This window comes from Cinclus cinclus, chromosome 1 (assembly GCF_963662255.1).
Source record: "Cinclus cinclus chromosome 1, bCinCin1.1, whole genome shotgun sequence".
Classification (NCBI taxonomy): Eukaryota; Metazoa; Chordata; class Aves; order Passeriformes; family Cinclidae; genus Cinclus; species Cinclus cinclus.
The window spans coordinates 138,385,464-138,404,097 of record NC_085046.1 but is presented as its reverse complement, the minus strand read 5'-3'; the positions used below and the strand labels follow the sequence as shown (position 1 = coordinate 138,404,097).

Genomic DNA, 18,634 nt, shown 5'->3' with positions numbered 1-18,634 from the left:
AAAAGTTTTTTGCCTGAATAATCAGCTTTGTTTTTCCTAGCTGCTGTTTCATGTTCCTTTACTCTCTATTGAAATAATGTAGTACTGGAAGGTCTTAATTTTTAAAGAGTATTTTTAAGTGGAGAAAAAAAACCCAAAACAGTGTCAAATAAAATTCTTAGATCAGGTAAGTGTTCAGCATGTTGATTAAACTGTCAAATTCAGATGAAATTCTATTAGTCATGTGTGTCCATTGTACATACTGTGCCTTCTGCCTTTTGCTGTGAAGAAAGCAGTATAAGATTCTACTTATCTGTTTGGTTTTGGTTGTTTCTTTTGTTTTGGTTTGGGTTTTTTCCTCTTGACCTTTTTTTATTCCCTGCTCTGATTTCCAGATTCCAAAGGACACAAGAATGCTGATATAGGCCAAAAAGTAGTACTGTTGGAAAGGAAGTTAACTTTTGATTCAAAAAGAATACTGCACAGTGTAGTCAGGTTATGTGAGCAGGTCTGACTTTTGGGGGGGAAAAAACCCACACCAGAGTGCATGCTATTATTGTGCTCTACAGTATTTTATGCAAAATATTAAGTGATTTCTAAAACCACAAGAAAAACTGAACAGATGAAATTGAATTTGAAAATTAAGCCATCTTCTCTATGCAAGGCACAGTGATGTTAAATAAAACTGGTTCATTGTTGATGAAATTCTTATTTAACACTCTCTTGCATGTTCATCACCTTCTTCCTCCCAGAACCCTCTCCCATGGTTAGCTTTTTTTTTCTGGATTTGTGGATTGTTGTGTTGTCATGTCCACATCCACCTGTTGTGATTTTTTTTTCCTCTTCTACAAGACTGGAGAGGAGACAGGATGCAATGGAAGTGGAAGTGTGTCCTAGCTGAACTAAGTTGATGATGGAGATGATGGAGCACCCCATTTAATGATGTAGCACGTTTCAGTCCCCAGCCCCTCGTTGCTCTCATTTTACTGAGTTGGCAGCTCAGCTCTGACTTCAGTGAGTTGATCAGTTTTTCATCCACTGGAAATAACTCATTCTGGCTTTCATTAACAATAGGGCGCTCAGTACTGGATCAAGATCAACCAGTGAGAGCTGTCCCCTTTGGCAACATTTCCTTGTTAATTTGGCTTATTTTAATTACTTTGCCATGCTGGCAGTAGTTAAGGAGAATACTCCTTTGCTGCTTTTGCTGCTGAAAGGAATTGCAATGGCAATCTAAATAGAACTAGTGGGTGACTGAATCAGATTTGGAAGATGAACAGGGGATATCTTAAGAGAAGTAACGTTAATAACCAGATCTATTTTGATTTTACACCATTTCACCTTCTTTACCAGATGCTTGGGTTTGTCCTAATGTAGAAGAGATGAGAATTGGATGATTTTACAATGAAACTTTTCAAGTATTTTTTATTCAGAGAAATGTAGCTGCCTTCTGCATCCAATGTGACAATTACATGAACAATATAATGGGAAGCAGTGGAATTATCCATCTCATACACTTCAATATGTGATTGAGCTCAAAGTATCAAAAGAAAAAGCCAAGGAAAGCATAGGCTGCCTGCAGGGATAGTGGGTGCACGATGGAGATTGGACAAGGTAGCAGGTTATGGGCAGCAAGAGGGAATTTGACTGCGAGGATGAAATACGGCACAAAGTAAGAATAATTTCCAGGACAAGTCTGAATATGTCACTGTATTTATAAATCTTAAAATTAAAGAGGAGGTAAAACCAGGAAATTGTTGCTGCTGCATGCAAATACACAAGAATAAAGCTTCTGTGCTGACATAAGCAAATAGAACTATGAAAGAAGGCAGAACTTCAAACTTTCCTACCTACTAGAAAGTTCCTCTCATAGTTTTGTTGATTGTTATTAATGTCATGTATATAAATAGATTGACTGCAGGTTGACTCCCTTAGCAATGCTCCTGTCAGTTGTTTTGCTTTTAATCCTGGTCTAAAATAGATTGACAAAGATTATTGTGTAAGAACAGAAAATTGAGTTTCATTGACCTTTGGAATCAGCGTGAAATGTAAGAATGTAAGTGATGAGCTTGATCTGTTATTGATGTTTTAATCAGTCAAGCAATACAAAGCAAAAATCATATGTGTTTCTTCTCTCCTTTCACTTTGAGATTAATTATCACACATGCTTTTCATGATTATTAGTGAAAGTTTTTAAGAACAATGAATTTTGCTAGAAAAGTTACTCTGATTTCCTGTTTTTATGCTCTTGAAGCATATATATATAAATATAGATATATAAAGGATTTAGCTTTTACACTGTTGCAATGCAAGTCTCACACGGTAAGTCATGATAAGTAATTGTGATAGTGCTAGCAAGTATTTTCAAATTATGTGCCAGAGTACTTCAGTGCTTCTTAGGGTACATCTGCTAATAATTTTGTGTAGTGAAATAATAAAAGGTTATAGTCCTGTGTTCAAAGAAATAAAACAGCAGCAGGATAGAAGTGAGGAAGAAACATCCATCTCCATGTAACCTTCTCCATGAGACCACAGGATATTTCATTGCATGAAGTAAGCCTTCAAAGGAGGAAATTGCTTCTCATTTAGGGACAGTTCAAATGTTTTTGGCTTAAGTGTGGAAAACCCTTGTTGACTAAGGAAGTTTTAGAGGTGTTGTCATAAACAGCTGGTAATAACATGTTAATTTATAATTGTACTGTAGTGGTACAGAAACTGTGTACAAGACATGATCATTTCCATGTGGGAAACTTGAATCACAAAGTGAAATGGGAAGGTGAAGGGGCGCTAACTGTGCTACTGTATCTCAGAGCAGCTGGGCTCTAGTGAGCCACGAGCAGGAGAACAGCTTAAATGTATTAGGTGAGACAGGGCAGGTGAGAAAGAAAATGTGAAAAGTATTACACGTCTCTTAGAGAAAGCTGAGTTCCTAAAAGCTGAAAGACACTGGAATGCAGTGCTTTGCAAAACTCTGGGGCTGTCAAAGTGATGCCTGTCAGTAGATGGTGCTCTTTATATCAGCTATTTACTGTTGCTGCCTGTGTTTGGCCGTGTTTTCACATAAAAGGTCTGGTAACATTCTCTAACAGTACATTTCTCTGCATTCCGATGCGTGGGAGATTAGAAAATGGAGTCTTTTGAGGGACTGCCAAAACAAACAAAAATAAAGAAAAAAGTGCTTTCTTGGTACCTTTGAAACATCCTCCATCCTTGAATTTTTTCAACTACTCTTGCTTGTGTATATGTACTGTTTTGAATTTGGACAAATTCAGAAGCTTCCAGCATAAAACCCTTGAACAGACATTGTGGATTGGAGAATATATTGCAGATTAATTCAGGATGGCAACTGACCTGTAAAACACTGCAATAGCGTGGTCTAAAATAAAATTGCAAAGCAGATTTGTCAAGCCACTTGCAATTTTTAAGTTTTCTTTTGCATGTTTACTTTGTAGTTTTACCTGCTGTTTCTGGATAGATAGGAAGATGTTTATTTTTAAATGTAATGCTTCTTAGAAAGAGCTTAAATGAATCACTGCAACTGTGAGTTTTACCTGGAGTCATTTATGCATCAGTAATTGGATAGATATAAAAACGTGCATAAAAATGAAAATTTCCTTATTAATGTGATTGGAGTATTATTGGACCTGTCTGTATATTTTGTTATTCAGAAAATATGCCAGCTCTGAAGGACAATATGTTAAATATGTTAATTGTTAAAAAATATCACTTGCCAAAGGCTGCTGTTGAGACAAAAGCCCTGATCTGGGCAGCAGGACAGCATGACAGACGTAATTTGAGATGTTTAAAGTTATGTGTGTCTTTATGCTGTGGTGTCTAAGTTTGAAAGACAGGTATTTGTTAAAAAAGGCAGAAGTCTTTTTTTGAACTGAAAAATGTAATTTTTCTTTTTTACAAATTATAATTTTGGAATTAAGGGAGCTTTTAGGCAAAGATATGGGGATAGGAATAACAGTTCTTTATTAATATATCTAACACGACAAAACCAAAAACAGTTATGAAATTAGTTTCAAACAGAACAGTAACTTAGTTTTAGTTTTTTTTGGCTGCAGGTACTTTTTTTTTGAGTTGCAGTTATTGGTGGTGGGGGCAGGCAGGTTTTGTATAGTTGTAGGAGGGCTGGGGTGGGGGGATGATGGCAGTAGTTCAAGTGGGAGAGAGAGATGGAGAGACCCTTTTGCTTATGGTGGTGGTTTTAGTGCTCAGCAGAGTGCTGAATGGTGGCAGGTTACAGCGAGAAGGGAACAGGGCAGGGTCCGACAGCAGTGAGGATGGCTCCCAGCGCTGGGATGGCAGGGATGGGAGAGAGATGGTGATTGTTTTTCTTGCTCGAATTTCGCGGGCGAAATGGGCTGAGTCAGTGCCTTCCTTTTTTTTCTTTTTTTTTTTTTTTTTTTGGCCGTTTGAATTTTGTGGGGTTTCTCTCTTCCCTCCCTTCCCCCTGCCACCAGGGCATAATCAACAGGTATTTTACCATGACAGTGGGGAAAATTCCACAGAGGGAAAAGGGAAAGAACCAACCTTCGACATGTGGTCTTACAAAACATCAGCTACTTAGCCAAGAGTTAAATTTTGGCTTGTTGGATGGATTTGCCCCTAGAGTGAATCTTGAGAACTGCCTGCTGTTCACTGCCTGAACTACTGGACTTTCTGCAAACAGAAACTGAAGGATTAGTGTGGATTTTTCATGTAATCTTAGGCTGCAATCAAGTGGTTCAGGAAAAAGAAGGGCGCTGAGTTTCTTTCAGAAATCTAATTAAAATACTTCCAGTTCTTATTCAGGGCCAGTTTGTCTTTCCCAGACGTTAATTTACTTATCTCTTCATAGATTTCTCTCCAGAAAAGATGTATGTGCGGTCAACACATTACAGCAGATTAATATTATTCCTTATTATGCTTAATTTACCTTCCTTTAGCTCTTGTCTCACTTTCATCTCCTTATGACACAAGTTCCTTAGATTGAGGTGAGGTGGGCACCATATATTTATTGAAAACCTCAATGCCACATTTCTGTGCTGTCACATCTCACAGGTGCCTTCTCCAGGAAGATATTGCTGGGACATTTGGGCATATCTGGGCTTTATTTTTTAATGTTACCTGGAACTGAAGATGCAGAGCTTCACTGGCATTCCTTCCCTGCTTAGCCTCCCTGTAATGCCTGCTGACTGTACCTGGGAATGTGTGCTGGTTTTAATACCACAGGAAATCTAACTCAAAATGAGCCATTCCCCATCTAGTAAAAGAGGGTCAAGAAACAGAGAGACTATGAGTCTCTTATAACAATTTGCTAAAAGCCCAAAGCAATGGAATAAGATATGCACAGGAACAACAGTATTAATAGCAAAAGGGCCTGGCCTTTGTGAATCCTAGTGTGGGGGATAAAAGGGCATTATAGTGCTTAAGTCCTTTTTATGAATATAGGACTTCATAAGGATGATAAGCAAGTACAGGAATTCCCTTATTAGGGAGAGAAGATTAGTTTCTCAAAAAGTAAGTAGCAATAAATTACATTGACATCAGAAGTGCTCTGCTTGTTTTGAAAAATAAGTGATGGATCTGCTTTCTAGATAATTTATTTGAGAAATCCACAGGCATTGCAATGCTCTTGCATGAATCAGATGGTTGGGCTAATCTGACTCTTCTATCAACACCTGCTCTTTTTTTCCTCCTGTTCTTGCTGGATGTCTTATTTGGGAAGCAAGAGATTGACCTGTCAGGTCAGGCTCAGACCTTTTCGTGTTTGCACTTACCTACTATGAAGTTGTTCTCCTCAAAATGTATTTGGCTCAAGAAAACATAGTTAAGAGTCAACTGGCAAAGATACCTAGAAAACTTTGATTTGCTGCTGGGGTCTAAAATGCCTTGGCTGCTGCACCTGCCTTCTGCATATGAATGAGCCTATCCATAAAGACTAAAAGTTGGCATGGAAAGGTTATACTACTTCTTACAGTGTAAGCCTCTTAATTGGCACATCTGCTGGAAACAAAGGTGCCAAAAATGTGATTCGCTCAGAAGGAGTAGACCTTGTAAGAAAGTCTGTCATTTAATAGGATTAAGATCCTCTCAGGATGCTGGATGTTCTCCTTGTACAAATGTACTGTTGCTGAGCTAATGGCAGAATTAACCTTACTACTTGCTAACATTGAAGTAACAGCTTTTATAGCTCTTCTCATGTAGAAATGCTTCACTGTGTGTTTAAGATGAAAAAATGAACCATCTACCTCTGATATACAGCAGCTATTAAAAAATACACAGCAAATACTCAAACCCCTAGTGTTGAGTATCTTCTCAACAGAATACTGTAATTATAAATGGAAGGAGTGAGGTGTGGTCTGTGCTGCACAGATTTATTATGCCAGGGAAATTCCATTATTAAATCCCCAAAATAAAAAATAATTAAAAGTTACTAGTATCATTAATGACAGCTCCCCAGAGAAAGGTAATACCACCTTGGCAAAAGCAATATTATGCCAATGATGAGTATTTCTTTAAAAAGCGTGTCACCAAAAACCACGTAACCCCCACTGACATTCAAGTAACCAATGTTACCTGAAATCTCTGGAAAGACTTGGGTACTGCTCTATACAACCTCTTCTTAACCCCCCTACCCCCCCCCCCCCCATTAAAGACCTATTTGTATTGTAGTTGAATCCCTAGTAAAGAAAATTATTTTTATAAGCCTTCTAAAATTCTGCTATGAATCTACACATCCTAATTTTTAATTGCCACATTTCAGTTCATAGCCATGTTAATATGGATAATGTGAATATGAAACAAGTACATTTAAAACTGTCATGGTCCTGTCTAGTTCTTCTCATTTCAGAACAGCTTGTTTTCTGATTCGTACTGCTAATGATTGGTAATTGAGCTGTACTTGAAAGGATACAGTTAAGTGACTGAAGAACTGTTGATAAGGTATCATCAAATACATATACTTTTGAGTCAGGTACAGTCTCATGATTTACAAAACAAATACTGGCCCACCGACTTCCTTTTACTCTTTTTACTAAATTTGCAAGTGTAAATTCAAGACTTTGTTCTGTCCTTCAGATCTCTACATTTTTAGCTCTTGGTTTCAGCTGCTGATTTTTCTCTAAGTAAAGGGCAACATGATTTTATTGTATTATTTATAATTTTGTGCAAATTAAGCATTTTTCCACTCTAGTTTGGCAGTGGATTTAGTTGTTCTACAGGCTGTATTTTAGGTAATATATAATAAGGCTCTTAAATTTGGCAAGATTAAAAATACAGGATTTTTACATTAAGTGAATTTTAAAGCCTCATATGGTCTGATTTGAATTTGGATGTCAAAACCTAAAATTGATGGTGCTCCTGGTCCTACTTGTGATCTTATTGTTGACCTGTCTGTCCCAGTTGTGGCTTTCGGGATTTTTTTATAGCAATTGGAATGATGTTAGGCTTTTGACAATGCTGAGGAGTGCTTTCTCTTCTCTTTTTCATTCTGACATTTCAGTTCTTCACAGTTTGCTGATAATGCCACTGCCATTTATATCAACAGCTGCATCTGTCAGTCATGATTCTTGCTTTCAGAGTGGAATATTTCTTGGAAAGAGAGAACTCTTGTGGGAAACGTGTCACCTTATTTATCTTTGCCTCTTGTTTTGGTTCTGCCTTTATCCTGATCAGGATAATGCTCAGTGATATTTATTTATTTATTTAACTTTAGCATTTCCTATTGGTGGTACTTCCAACCTTCAGAGGGACTTGACTCTCTCTACCAGCATCTTACTTTTCAGATGAGTCTCATTATATTTCTGAACTGGTTTCTCCTCCCCTCCCACCTCCATCTCTTGCAGTCTGTTTGTAGTACACCTGTTTGTGGCACTGGTACAGAAGGTGCTGGATTGGGTCAGTCCTGCTGTTACTTGAAAGCCAGGGAAAGCCTTTCTCTGTTCAGTCTTTGAACAAGTGGTTGTGCTACATGGATTTGGGACCCTGGGGTAGAAGTTTCTATTTGTGCTGAGCTGGCTTTAAACACAGTGAGAGCATTGTCTTGACAGAGACAGCCCTTTACAGTCCACTGGAGGTAACAAAAAGCAGCCACTGAGTGAGTTGGGCCTTGGTGGTGCGAAAAGATGGAGAGACTCAGGAAGAGACAGGAGACAGTGAACCACTGCTGCTGATGTAGGAGGGAACCCTGTAGCAGTGGCATTTTATTCCCTCCTTTTCCTTTAGGAAGAGGAAGGATAGGAACATAAAATCTACAGTACTTTTTTCACTTCTCTTCTACTTTCCATTACTTCCCTGCCAGTCTCCAGTCTTTCCCCTACCTGGTCCTTTCTGAAGAGGGCTGTCCTGGTCCTGTTCATTGAGTGATCAGAGCCCTGAGCTGGTGCTGCCCCAGCATCCTCAACTCCTTCTCTATCTTTCTTCTTTCCCCCCAATACCAGACAACTGTCACCATCTGTTCAGTGGCCGGATTTCTGTTCCAATTCGAGTTTTAAACATTCAGTCTTTTATCAGCCATCTTTTAAACATTCAATCTTATGAAATATAAGCTGTTTTACAGTATTTTCCTTGCTTTTTTGTTTTGTAATAAACACGTTCCCTTTGGTTTGTTGTTTTTCATGTTTTCTTGGTATTAAAATTCTCAACAATGCAGATGTAAACTCAATGCAATGGAGGTTTCAGTGGTTTTTTGGCATGTCTTCTTATTACTGTAATTTTCTTCTGTCTTTGCTGAAGAAATCTGTGAGTATAAACTATCTGACTACCTGAGAAAATGTAATTCTAAACCAAAATGTGCCCTTTCCAGATTTTTCGGTATTTTAACATAATACATTCACAAGTGTGGTTCATTTTCTTTTCCAGAATGCAAAGCCCCATTTATGTTAGCTGTTGATTCTGAATTCTGTATAAGCTGTTTATTGTTGGAGAAGTAGTTTGGAATATAGGATATTTTCTCAGCTTTAGAAATATAACTCCAGCATGTTTTTAAAAAATCATGCTTGTGAAATTCTTACTTGGCATTGTTGCTTCTGCTGCTTCTTGTCATAAAATGAAGACAATGCTTTTCCTCCTGCTTCTGGAGCAGCCTGAAAGATTTCTCAACTTAGATGGCTCCTGGAGCTGTGTAGTTAAGTTCCCTGCTTTATATATATGTGTCAGATACACATAAAACTTTATTTTTAGAATTTTAAAATGTATCATTGACCATTTGTAGTTTGCTTGCAGGAGGCATTATGTTTTCATTTAAGAAATATTTCCTTCTCAACCTGATGTATGAAACAATCCCATTTCTTTCCTTCCAGTCTCTTCCTCTAAGCACAGACACATTGATGGTTTTCTGACCATTTTAATGTTTCCTGCCCCAGCTGACTCTATTATTCTTGTGAGAGCCACCCATACTGTTCTCTCTCTCTCTGTTCTAGGTCACAATGAACTTACTGCTTCTTTCCTTTGCTCCTTTGGTCTCATATTGCCCCTCACAACTGTGAGTCCCCTTTTCCCTCGAACTGCCTGACTGGGTTCACACAATAGTTTGGCATTGAGCAGTTGTGTCTGAAGCACAGCTGGAAGAATCCACGCTGCTGGTCTAGTACATACTGGTGCTTCTCCTTATAGCCTTGCCTTGCTTGTGTTCCATCCTATTTTCAGCTGGAATAGACTTGATTTTTTTCTTAGTCACTGGTACAATGCTGTGTTTTGGATTTAGTAAGAAAATAATGTTGGCAACACATGATGTTTTGTGTTAAGGGCACATGCTAGGCTGTGGTTGCCCTGAGTCAAGGACTTTTTGGTGTCTCATGTGCTGCCTATGAGAAGCTAGCAGAAGCTGGGAGGGGGCATGGCCGGGACAGGTGACCCAAACTGAGCAAAGGGATATTCCATTCCATAGGATATCATGTTTAGTATGAAAACCTGGGGTGGGTGTTGGCCAGTGTGCTGGTTTCATCTGGGGTAGAGTTAATTTTCTTCACACTGGCTGCTATGAGGCTGTGTTTTGGATTTGTGATGGACACAAAGTTGATAATAGTTGATGTTTTTGTTATTGCTGAGCAGGGATTGCACAAAGCCAAGGCTTGCGAGGAAATTGGGGGTGCCTGGGAGGCTGGGAGGAGACACAGCCAGGACAGGTGACCCCAAGTGGCCTAAGGGAAATTCCAGGCCACATGACATCATGCTCAGGATACAAAGTTGCAAGGAAGCAGGAGGAGGGAGACCTTTGAGTGATGGTGTTTGTCTGCCCAAGTCACTGCTACACGTGAGGGGGCCCTGCTCTCCTGGAGATGGTTGAACACCTGCCTGCCAGTGGGAAGCAGTGAATTAATTCCTTGTGTTCCTTTGCTCTTGTGTGTGTGATTTTTGTTTTCCCTATTAAACTGTCTTTATCTCAACCCATGAGTTTTCTGGCTTTTACCCTTCTAATTCTCTCCCTGACCCCACTGGTGGGAGAGTGAATGAGCACCTGCCTGGGGCTTGGCTGCTGGCTGGGGTTAAACCACAACAGCCAGAAGGAGCCAAGCACTGGGGATGGGCTGGGTATTGCTGAGCAAGTGGTGAGCAACTGTATTGGGCATCACTTGTTTTACTGGGGGTTATTTCTTTCTCTTTCTTCCCTTCCTTTTAATCACTACTGTTATTCATATATCATCATCATTATTATCATTGTTACTATTAACAATAACATTACTATATTTTACTTTGTTTCATTTATTAAACTCTTCTTATATCAGCCCACAAGTTTAATTTTTTTATCTCATTCTTTTCCCCATCCTGCTGGCGGTGTGAGTGAGTGCTGTTTGCTTGCTGGCAGAGTCTAAACCATGAAAGTCCTTTGACCAACACAGCTGTAAAAAAATTAGTTCTGCTTTGTCTTTTTCTAGTTAAGCTGAAAATCCCAGAGCAGAGTCTCTCAAGATGTAAATTGGAGCAGAATCTGCCTTAACGCTTTCAGCAGTGCTGTTTTTATCCATCGGTTTCATACAAGAAACTGTAGGGTCTGACTTTGGGTAAATTTGAATGCAAATACACATTGACTATGCTTACATGTCAGGATGAGTATGTTGGCAAACTGGATGTTACAAACAGTATGAGACAGCTTTATTCCAGCAAACCTGCAGCCCTGTTTGACTGAGCACCCTCATCTCCAAATCCTTGACTTTTGTAATCTGAGCAGGTTTGTAAATACACAAAGTGTTAGTGTTGGAGAAGCACTTTCAAATAGCTTGTCTCAAAGTATGTAGCATAGTTTAAATTATGAGATTGAATTCTTTGTTACTCAAAAATACAGAGGCCCTTTCGTCTGGAGTAAAATATAATAAATAAAGACAAAGAAATTCTGGTGAATAAATTGACCTTCAAAGATGGCAGGCTTGGTAAATTGGAAAGCTGAAGAGATAACTTGTTTGTCATTGCTTAGGAAGACCAGGGCTTGGTAGCTGATGCTATTCTGAGTACTGAAATACACTCTCTAGTAGTGCACAGGATGTAAGTTTGGCTTGTTTATTTATTTATTCTTGAGATAGTGATGTTCAGTATCTTCCCTGCACCATGGAACAAAGAGAGCATGAAATTTTGTTATGTAGTAAATATGTTTTTTCTTCTTCTTGGCAGTTATTTTTGTATTTTGAGATATGTGTAACACAAGCTGGGGTTGGACAATCTAGAAGAGAAAGTTTGTCACAAAATCCTGAAGAAACAGGTTTTCCTTAAATATACGAGAAAAGATCAGATTACTGTAGACTTTATTCCTCATTAAATCTATATCTGGTACAAGACTTGGCATAGCATTTAGCAAGATTAAAACTATTATAGAGTTGTCAGCAAAGGGTGATGTTAGGATGAGTTTAAGTCAGGAAAATTAAAAGGAAGGCCAGACCAAAGGTATTTTTTAATACATGATTTTATTTTAATTAGTTTAAGCCTCAGTCTTTGACTGAGCTGATAAATAGAAATAAAGTAAAACATACAATGTGTTTCACTTGTCTAGGCAGTTCATATGTAGTTAATGGCAAGGGTGTCTTTTAGTAGGTATGTTTAGGGTACAGGTAATTTTCTGGGGTTTACTGGGAGGTTTTGTGTATGAGATCTAGCCTTTAGAGCAGGGAAGAAACTAAAAATTTAATTTTGTGGCAGGAAAGCATATTTTTAAGAGCCTTTCATTTGGAGTATCTGGTTAGAAAATATTTTGGGTATAATGTTCCAAAACTGAAAGTGCAGACATACTTCAGAACCATTGCTTTAAGCCCCCTTTATTCCTCTAACTCATCAAGTCCTTAGGAATTAGAAAAGTAAACCTAACATTTGATGTTGTCATTGTAAAAATATCCTCTTTGGGCTGCAGTTATAAGCTTAAATGTTTCTATCATAATTCCAAACATTGAAGAAATCAGCATGTATGTTTGCTGTTCAGTGATCTGTATATTACAAGGCAAAAAAGCTACGTTTGAAACTGTCTTTCAGTTCTGTAGGCACAGAGGGAGGGATGTGTTAATTTTGTACTCTAATTGTAATAAACCTGTACTTCAGATATTTAACATGATGGTGCTTAAGCCTTTTAAGAGGACAATAGTTGCTGAACTGAAAAGAATAGCCTCTTGTTTTAAACAAACATTGGCACTGCTTGTGTACTTACAGCTAGGAATGAATAGATTGTAAGTCTATAGCTAGCTGTATGTATTTGTATACAAATATTTTTCATTTAAGTATTTTTGTGATGTACAAGAAAAACCATTAACCATTTATTTTTAAAGAGCTGATAGAATTTTCTCTAGTCTTCAAAATTCCAATGCAAAACAAAATCTTTAAGCAGTATCACATATGAAGATAGTGTAGTCTTGGGCCTGTTGTTCAGGGATTTCTGTGGAATCAGAGAGACTGCTTGTGTCACATGGATATTTTTACTTGTTTATTTCTTTGATGTAATATGAGAAGGACATGCATTTATATCTGCATGTAACAAAAAATCAGCTGATAGTATAATATTGCGCTCTTCATTGAAATTCAGTTTCTTCTTTGACTTAAATAGCAGTAATGAGGGCCAGAGAGGTTTGAGGGCCCTTTGATCTTTTGAGTTGCATGAGGAACTGGTAGTTACAGGGCAGCTGCTCTCCTTACAGAGGTTGTGCCTTCTCCAGACCAGTGTGGGATCTTGTGTGTGTAGAAGACTGATGAGCTGCTCAGAAAGGGTAGTGGTTGGGCAAGTGCTGTCCTGGTTTTTGTGCACCCTCAACACCTCTGGAAATTTCTTCTTCTGTGGAGACCCAGTCTATCAGTCAAGCTTCTGTATTTTGGTGGGTGGCAGCAGCAGATGAGACTGATTCTTTGTGTGGTTTTATGCATTATTATGATACCTTTAAATATGGATTATGCAAATTAGCATGTTTGAAATAGGATTCATGTTTCTGATGGGTATATTTTTCTTCAAATCAAAAAAGGCTGAGCTAAGGGATGTGAATTGTATTATATATTCAACCAAAATTTTCCTACTGTTTATTTAACTTCTGCACAGATAATAAAAAAGGGTTAGGGGCAACTGGACATGAGAAATTCAAGACGTGTTTGCCTGCTTGATTTTTAGGTCTGCCATAATCCCTGGCCCTAACTTAGTGTCTTTGCATGACACACTTTATGGATTTAATAGGACGTGCAAAGCACTAGCTTAAAACTGCTTTGGTCTTTATGGGTTCTAGTAATGAAAAATTTCAAAGCAACTTTGTAAAAGTCTGTCTGACAAAGTACATCTCAGTAAATGCTGGGATAAACCGTGGCTGGTGACGTTGAGGGAGTCTGCCTAGAGTCCTAATGGAGAAGATGGGTTGCGATGACATTCCCCTTCACCTCAAATTTGTGCTGAGAAACTTCTCTTGAAACTTCTACACCACCAGGGAGCTGGAGGGCAGTATTCAGCATGCATAGCATTGAAACAGACACTTCGATTTTATTCCCTAGACTCATTCCTTGACAAAATATGAAGTAAATGTATACACTGATGTTCACACCCAGTTACATCAGCAGTATCCAATGGGAAACATTTATGGTTGGTAATAAATGCCCATCTGTTTAAAGTTGCTTTAGTCTTCTGAGCAGATTGTGTTGCAAAAAAAAAATAAATTGAAAAAAGATTAAATAACTTTGAATGTGTTTTTTGGTTTTTGTCTACTTTGTCAAGGTTTTAAATTCCTGCAGTTCAGGTAGTTTAGAATTCAGCATTCTTACACAGTTTAAAAAATGTATATGTGCAAAGGAGAATTGTTTGATTAAATGAAAAGTGACTTTATACATAAGGCAATCAATTTATGAATATATATTTGTAAACTGCTAATTTATTACAAAACAGAATTCTAAGGAAAGTATCGAACAGTGTTCTTTTTAAAAAAATTATTACTCATTTATAAAGGATCAGCTGATTGAAGTGAGAGTCCTACTTATTTCATGTGAAGGTGATTGTAGGAAAGTTAAAGGTAAAAATGAAGCAGAAAATCTATAGCTGCTTGTAAACATGATTCAAATTAGGAATTTTGTCAGTTGAATTGTTCAATATGAATCAGTATCACTAGCTCCATGTCCATTGGTGTGTAGTCTCCTTTTCGCAGGCAAAACCAGTCTTCAGGCTTGTTGGCACTAAAAGCCTTTGTTGCAAGATCTTTTGTCATTGTAGTTGAGGACCATGCCTGGTCTCAGGGTACTCCTGGTCTTCTGTGATTATATCCAAACTGGGGCACAAGGTACAACTCTCCCGTGAGTTTGAAATATTCAAATTGTGCATCTGTTATCCTTTGGCTGTAGTCATTGGTCACTCTTGAAACTAATAAATTCAAGTGCAGTATGGTTCTGTGATGCAAGGAACATGAATGCAATGGAAAATAATGTAAAAGAACCTTTCACTGTGTGTGATTCCTGTATGATGTATTTGAACAGCAGGGTCTTGTGTAATGGTCTAGCTATTACTGGACATCTCTCAGAGCAGCTCCTGTTTTGCATTTAGTATTTTAATATTGTATATGGAGGTCACAGATTAATATTTCTGAAATTTGTGTGCAGACTAAACATCATTTTGTCCTTCATTCTGTGTTCCTAGTCTGGGACTGTGAAGCTGACCAAGCCTGTGGCGTTATGGACACAGCAGGATGTCTGCAAATGGCTGAAGAAACATTGCCCTAATCAGTATCAAATCTACAGTGAGTCATTCAAACAGCATGACATAACTGGTAAAGTATGCACTATCAGAAATATTTTACTTACCTAAAATGTGGTGAATTCTTTTACTTGGCTGTTAATAGATTGTGACTGTGAAATGAGGGCTTTTTGTCGAATGTGTGACCAGAAAGTTGCAAGGTTTAGAGCAGAGGGAGTAGTTTTCATAGGATGTGGTAAGTGATATCCTCATTTTTTTAAAAAGATACCTTCAGATAGTTCGGGGTCAATATAATAAGGAAAGAACTCATTCTGTATGTGGGTAAAGGCCTCACCCTGTTCATTCCAAATTAAAAATAACCCCAAAACCCAACGGTTAAGAAACATCCTATGAGGAAAATGTAATTTATGTAAATTTTCTTTTTCATTGAGGTACTTTACCTTGAAATCATTTTTATTTTGTGCTTCTCCCCACTCTTTGAAAAAAAAAATCATCTTCGTGTTCTTAACAAGTAGGATGGGAAGTGATCCCAACTGAGCCTCTCCCTTAGCAAGCAGGATCAGTGCAGCAAGTTTATTTTTGACGGATGTTTGTCTAGCTTTGTTCTGGAAAACTTGCACTGAAGCAGATTTTTGCATCTCTCTATTCGAGCATTTTATGGTTCTTAAAGTCAGTATTTTCGTGGGATCAACCTAAAATCAGTCTAAACTATTATTTCCAGCCAACAAAACTTATGTCCCAAATGTGGCTTGAGTACAAGCAACCACTCTTTCTTACAGTCTTTCCTTCCCTGTATAGGGTGCTGCTTCTCAGTAGCACATACTTTCCTTGCCTAGTCTAAAAAGTATATCTTTGTTCTATCATGGTTACTCCACAAATACACACAGGACCTCCAAACCTTCAAAACTGGGTCTCTTTTCTTAAAAGAATATATTGAAAGCAAAATTGTATTGTTTTCTTATTTACTTTAGAAATTAATATTGATTCTGTTGATCTACTTGACTTGTTAACTCCTACTCAGTTTGCTGTAGTTGTCTTTTGGCTGATAACTTTGAACTGGCATGAGTTTAGCAAATATAATTTGGGGCTTAAAAATCATTTTTGCTCATATACCAAAGAGTAATTAATCTTCAAAAAAATTAATATGGAGCACTGATTAGTTCTCTGCAGTGACGGTATACAAAACTGGAATGGCATTCAGCCATTTAATGTTAAGCAGGAATTAGAATTTCACATACAAATCTCAGTCTTAACAATAACTTTATTAACTAATGTGTTTCAGTCAATGTCTGAGCATGTACACGTGTACTTGTGTTGTTTCCAATTTTACCTTCGTTCCTGTTGCTGTTTTCTTTCTGATAATATGTGAATGATTGCAAACATGACAAACTGCCCATGTTTGTTTACTATGCAGCCATAAGTACATGTACACACATGTAAGAGGTGGTTTGTATTGGTTTGCTGAGTGTTAAGGTTTAGTACATAACCATTGTGCCCGTTTCCCCTGTCACCATCCGCTGAATGTGGTCTGTGTCTCTATCCACGTGTACAGAACTGACTGCATCCAGAGCACTACCAGAAGAAAATGAAGCTATTTTAAAATATTTTCCAGTACTGCTTTACTATATTGTCTTTCTAGAATTAAGGCACTGTGAGATGAAGTTGAAAGGAAGACATTTTCATTTCAGCATAAACACTGATGGAAACCTTGGAGTTTCATTGCAGATGTGCAAAACTTTCAACTTTATAGACCTCTATGAAAAAGAAGAATTGAGATCAATCTTTCTTACTGTACACAAAAGAGGTATAGGGAAAATGTTGGTACGAGTACTAGAAAGTAAATCTGCAGGAAAGAAAACTTCAATTCAGCAACTACCAAAGAAGAGACACAATCAGTATCTGTACAGATTTTATTAAAGTATAATGTGCTAATATTGCGCGTGGAATCGTTAACTCAGGAGAATGTTTCCAGTGCTGTTGGTCCCCATGACTCTGATAATTTGAAATCTAATAAAGGGAAAGAACAGTGGATTTGTGGCTCAGAAAAAGTAGAGCATGGAGGGAGCATGGAAACTAATGTGAGGATTAAGCCAAGGTAGTGTAAGTATTCCCAGATATGGCTGTGGAAAACTGATGTGATTGTTGAAAATTTCTCAAGAATTAATGTGACTTTACAGGCTGCTTTGATATGGAAAAATATGATGGAAAAGTTCTTAAAGAAAGTGACACAAAAAGAATATTTTAACTTTATTTAAAGATAAGATCTAAGACATGGTCATAAGCCAGGAAAATAATCTTGAGGAAACATATCTAACAGTTGTTAACTGTAGGTGGTGGGAAGTGTGGCTTTTACTTGAGACTTGTTGATTACAGTTTATTGACTTGTGGACAAAGATGCAACCAAAACTATCCTTTTCTTTATGTAAAAAAACCTATCCTTTTCTTACTTCTGACAAAGAGCAGCTGCAGATGTATAAGAAAAAAAATCTTCATCTGGAAACTTACCTAATAAGAAAGAAGGTCTTTATATTAACAGTGATCTTGAGGGTGTCATGGGGTGGGCAGAGTATACTCTCATCAGATTTGCAGATGACAGCAAAATTTGGGTACCAGTCTACAAACAGTGGGGACTGTCTGTAGGTCATTGTAGGGACAATCCATAGGGATCTAGGCATGGGGACCAGACACAGGCAGGAATGCATCAATAGGACCCTTATGAAATTCAACAAGGACAATTGCAAAGCTGTGCCGCTGGAAAGACCAAGGCTCTTGCACCCAACTGCAGCTGGGGCTGACTGGCTGGGAAGTGGCTCTGGTGAAGAGGACCTTGATAGTCTGGAAGACAAACTGAGCTAGTGTTGTGCCTTGCAGCAGAGAATGCTGTCACTGTCAACAGGAGCACAGTAACCTGATCAAGAGTAGTCACTGTGCCATTTACTCTACACTTAGACTACAATTCTTAGATCTCCAGTGCAAGTTAGGGTGAGGGCTGCAAAGATGCTCAGGGATGGAGCTCTTGCCCTGTGACCAGTGGATTGAAGGAGCTGGACTTGTTCAGTCTGGGGAAGAGGTAGCTTGCTGGGGTGGGATGGGGGCATTAGCAGCAGCCCCACTATACAAAAGGAGGCTGTGAAAAAGATGGAACCCAACCCTTCACAGTGATGTATGAGAGACATGAGTCTGAAGCTGAGAATAAGGAGGAACTTTTTTCCCCCATGAGGACTTTCAAGTTTTGGAATGGGTTGCTCAGTTTCTATTCTGGGAAGGTTTCAAGCCCCAGCTAGGTAAAAGCTTGAGAAATTCAGTCTGGTCTCATAGCTGACCTTGTTTTAAGCTGGAGGTTGGACTAGAAATCTGCTGGGGTCCCTTCCAATCTAGAACTTTCTATAGTCCTGTGATTTGCTGAGTACTTACTGAGTACCTCAGAACCAGCCAGTGAAATGCATTTTGCAACCAGTTAGGGAGAATTGAATACAGAATAGTCTAATAAGAAACTGGGAGATTTTTTAATTAAATCACTGGATTCAGGGAGTGGAG

The 18,634-nt window shown here is 38.2% G+C and overlaps 1 protein-coding gene across 1 annotated transcript in view; it reads left to right on the top strand.

Moving 5' to 3' along the window:
• Positions 1 to 18,634, top strand: part of SAMD12 (sterile alpha motif domain containing 12) — an 81,345-nt gene that overhangs the window by 26,797 nt on the left and 35,914 nt on the right. Inside the window, exon 3 of the mRNA XM_062514915.1 lies at positions 15,041 to 15,140. Coding sequence (XP_062370899.1) covers positions 15,041 to 15,140 — 100 coding nt within the window. The remainder of the gene's footprint in view (positions 1 to 15,040; positions 15,141 to 18,634) is intronic.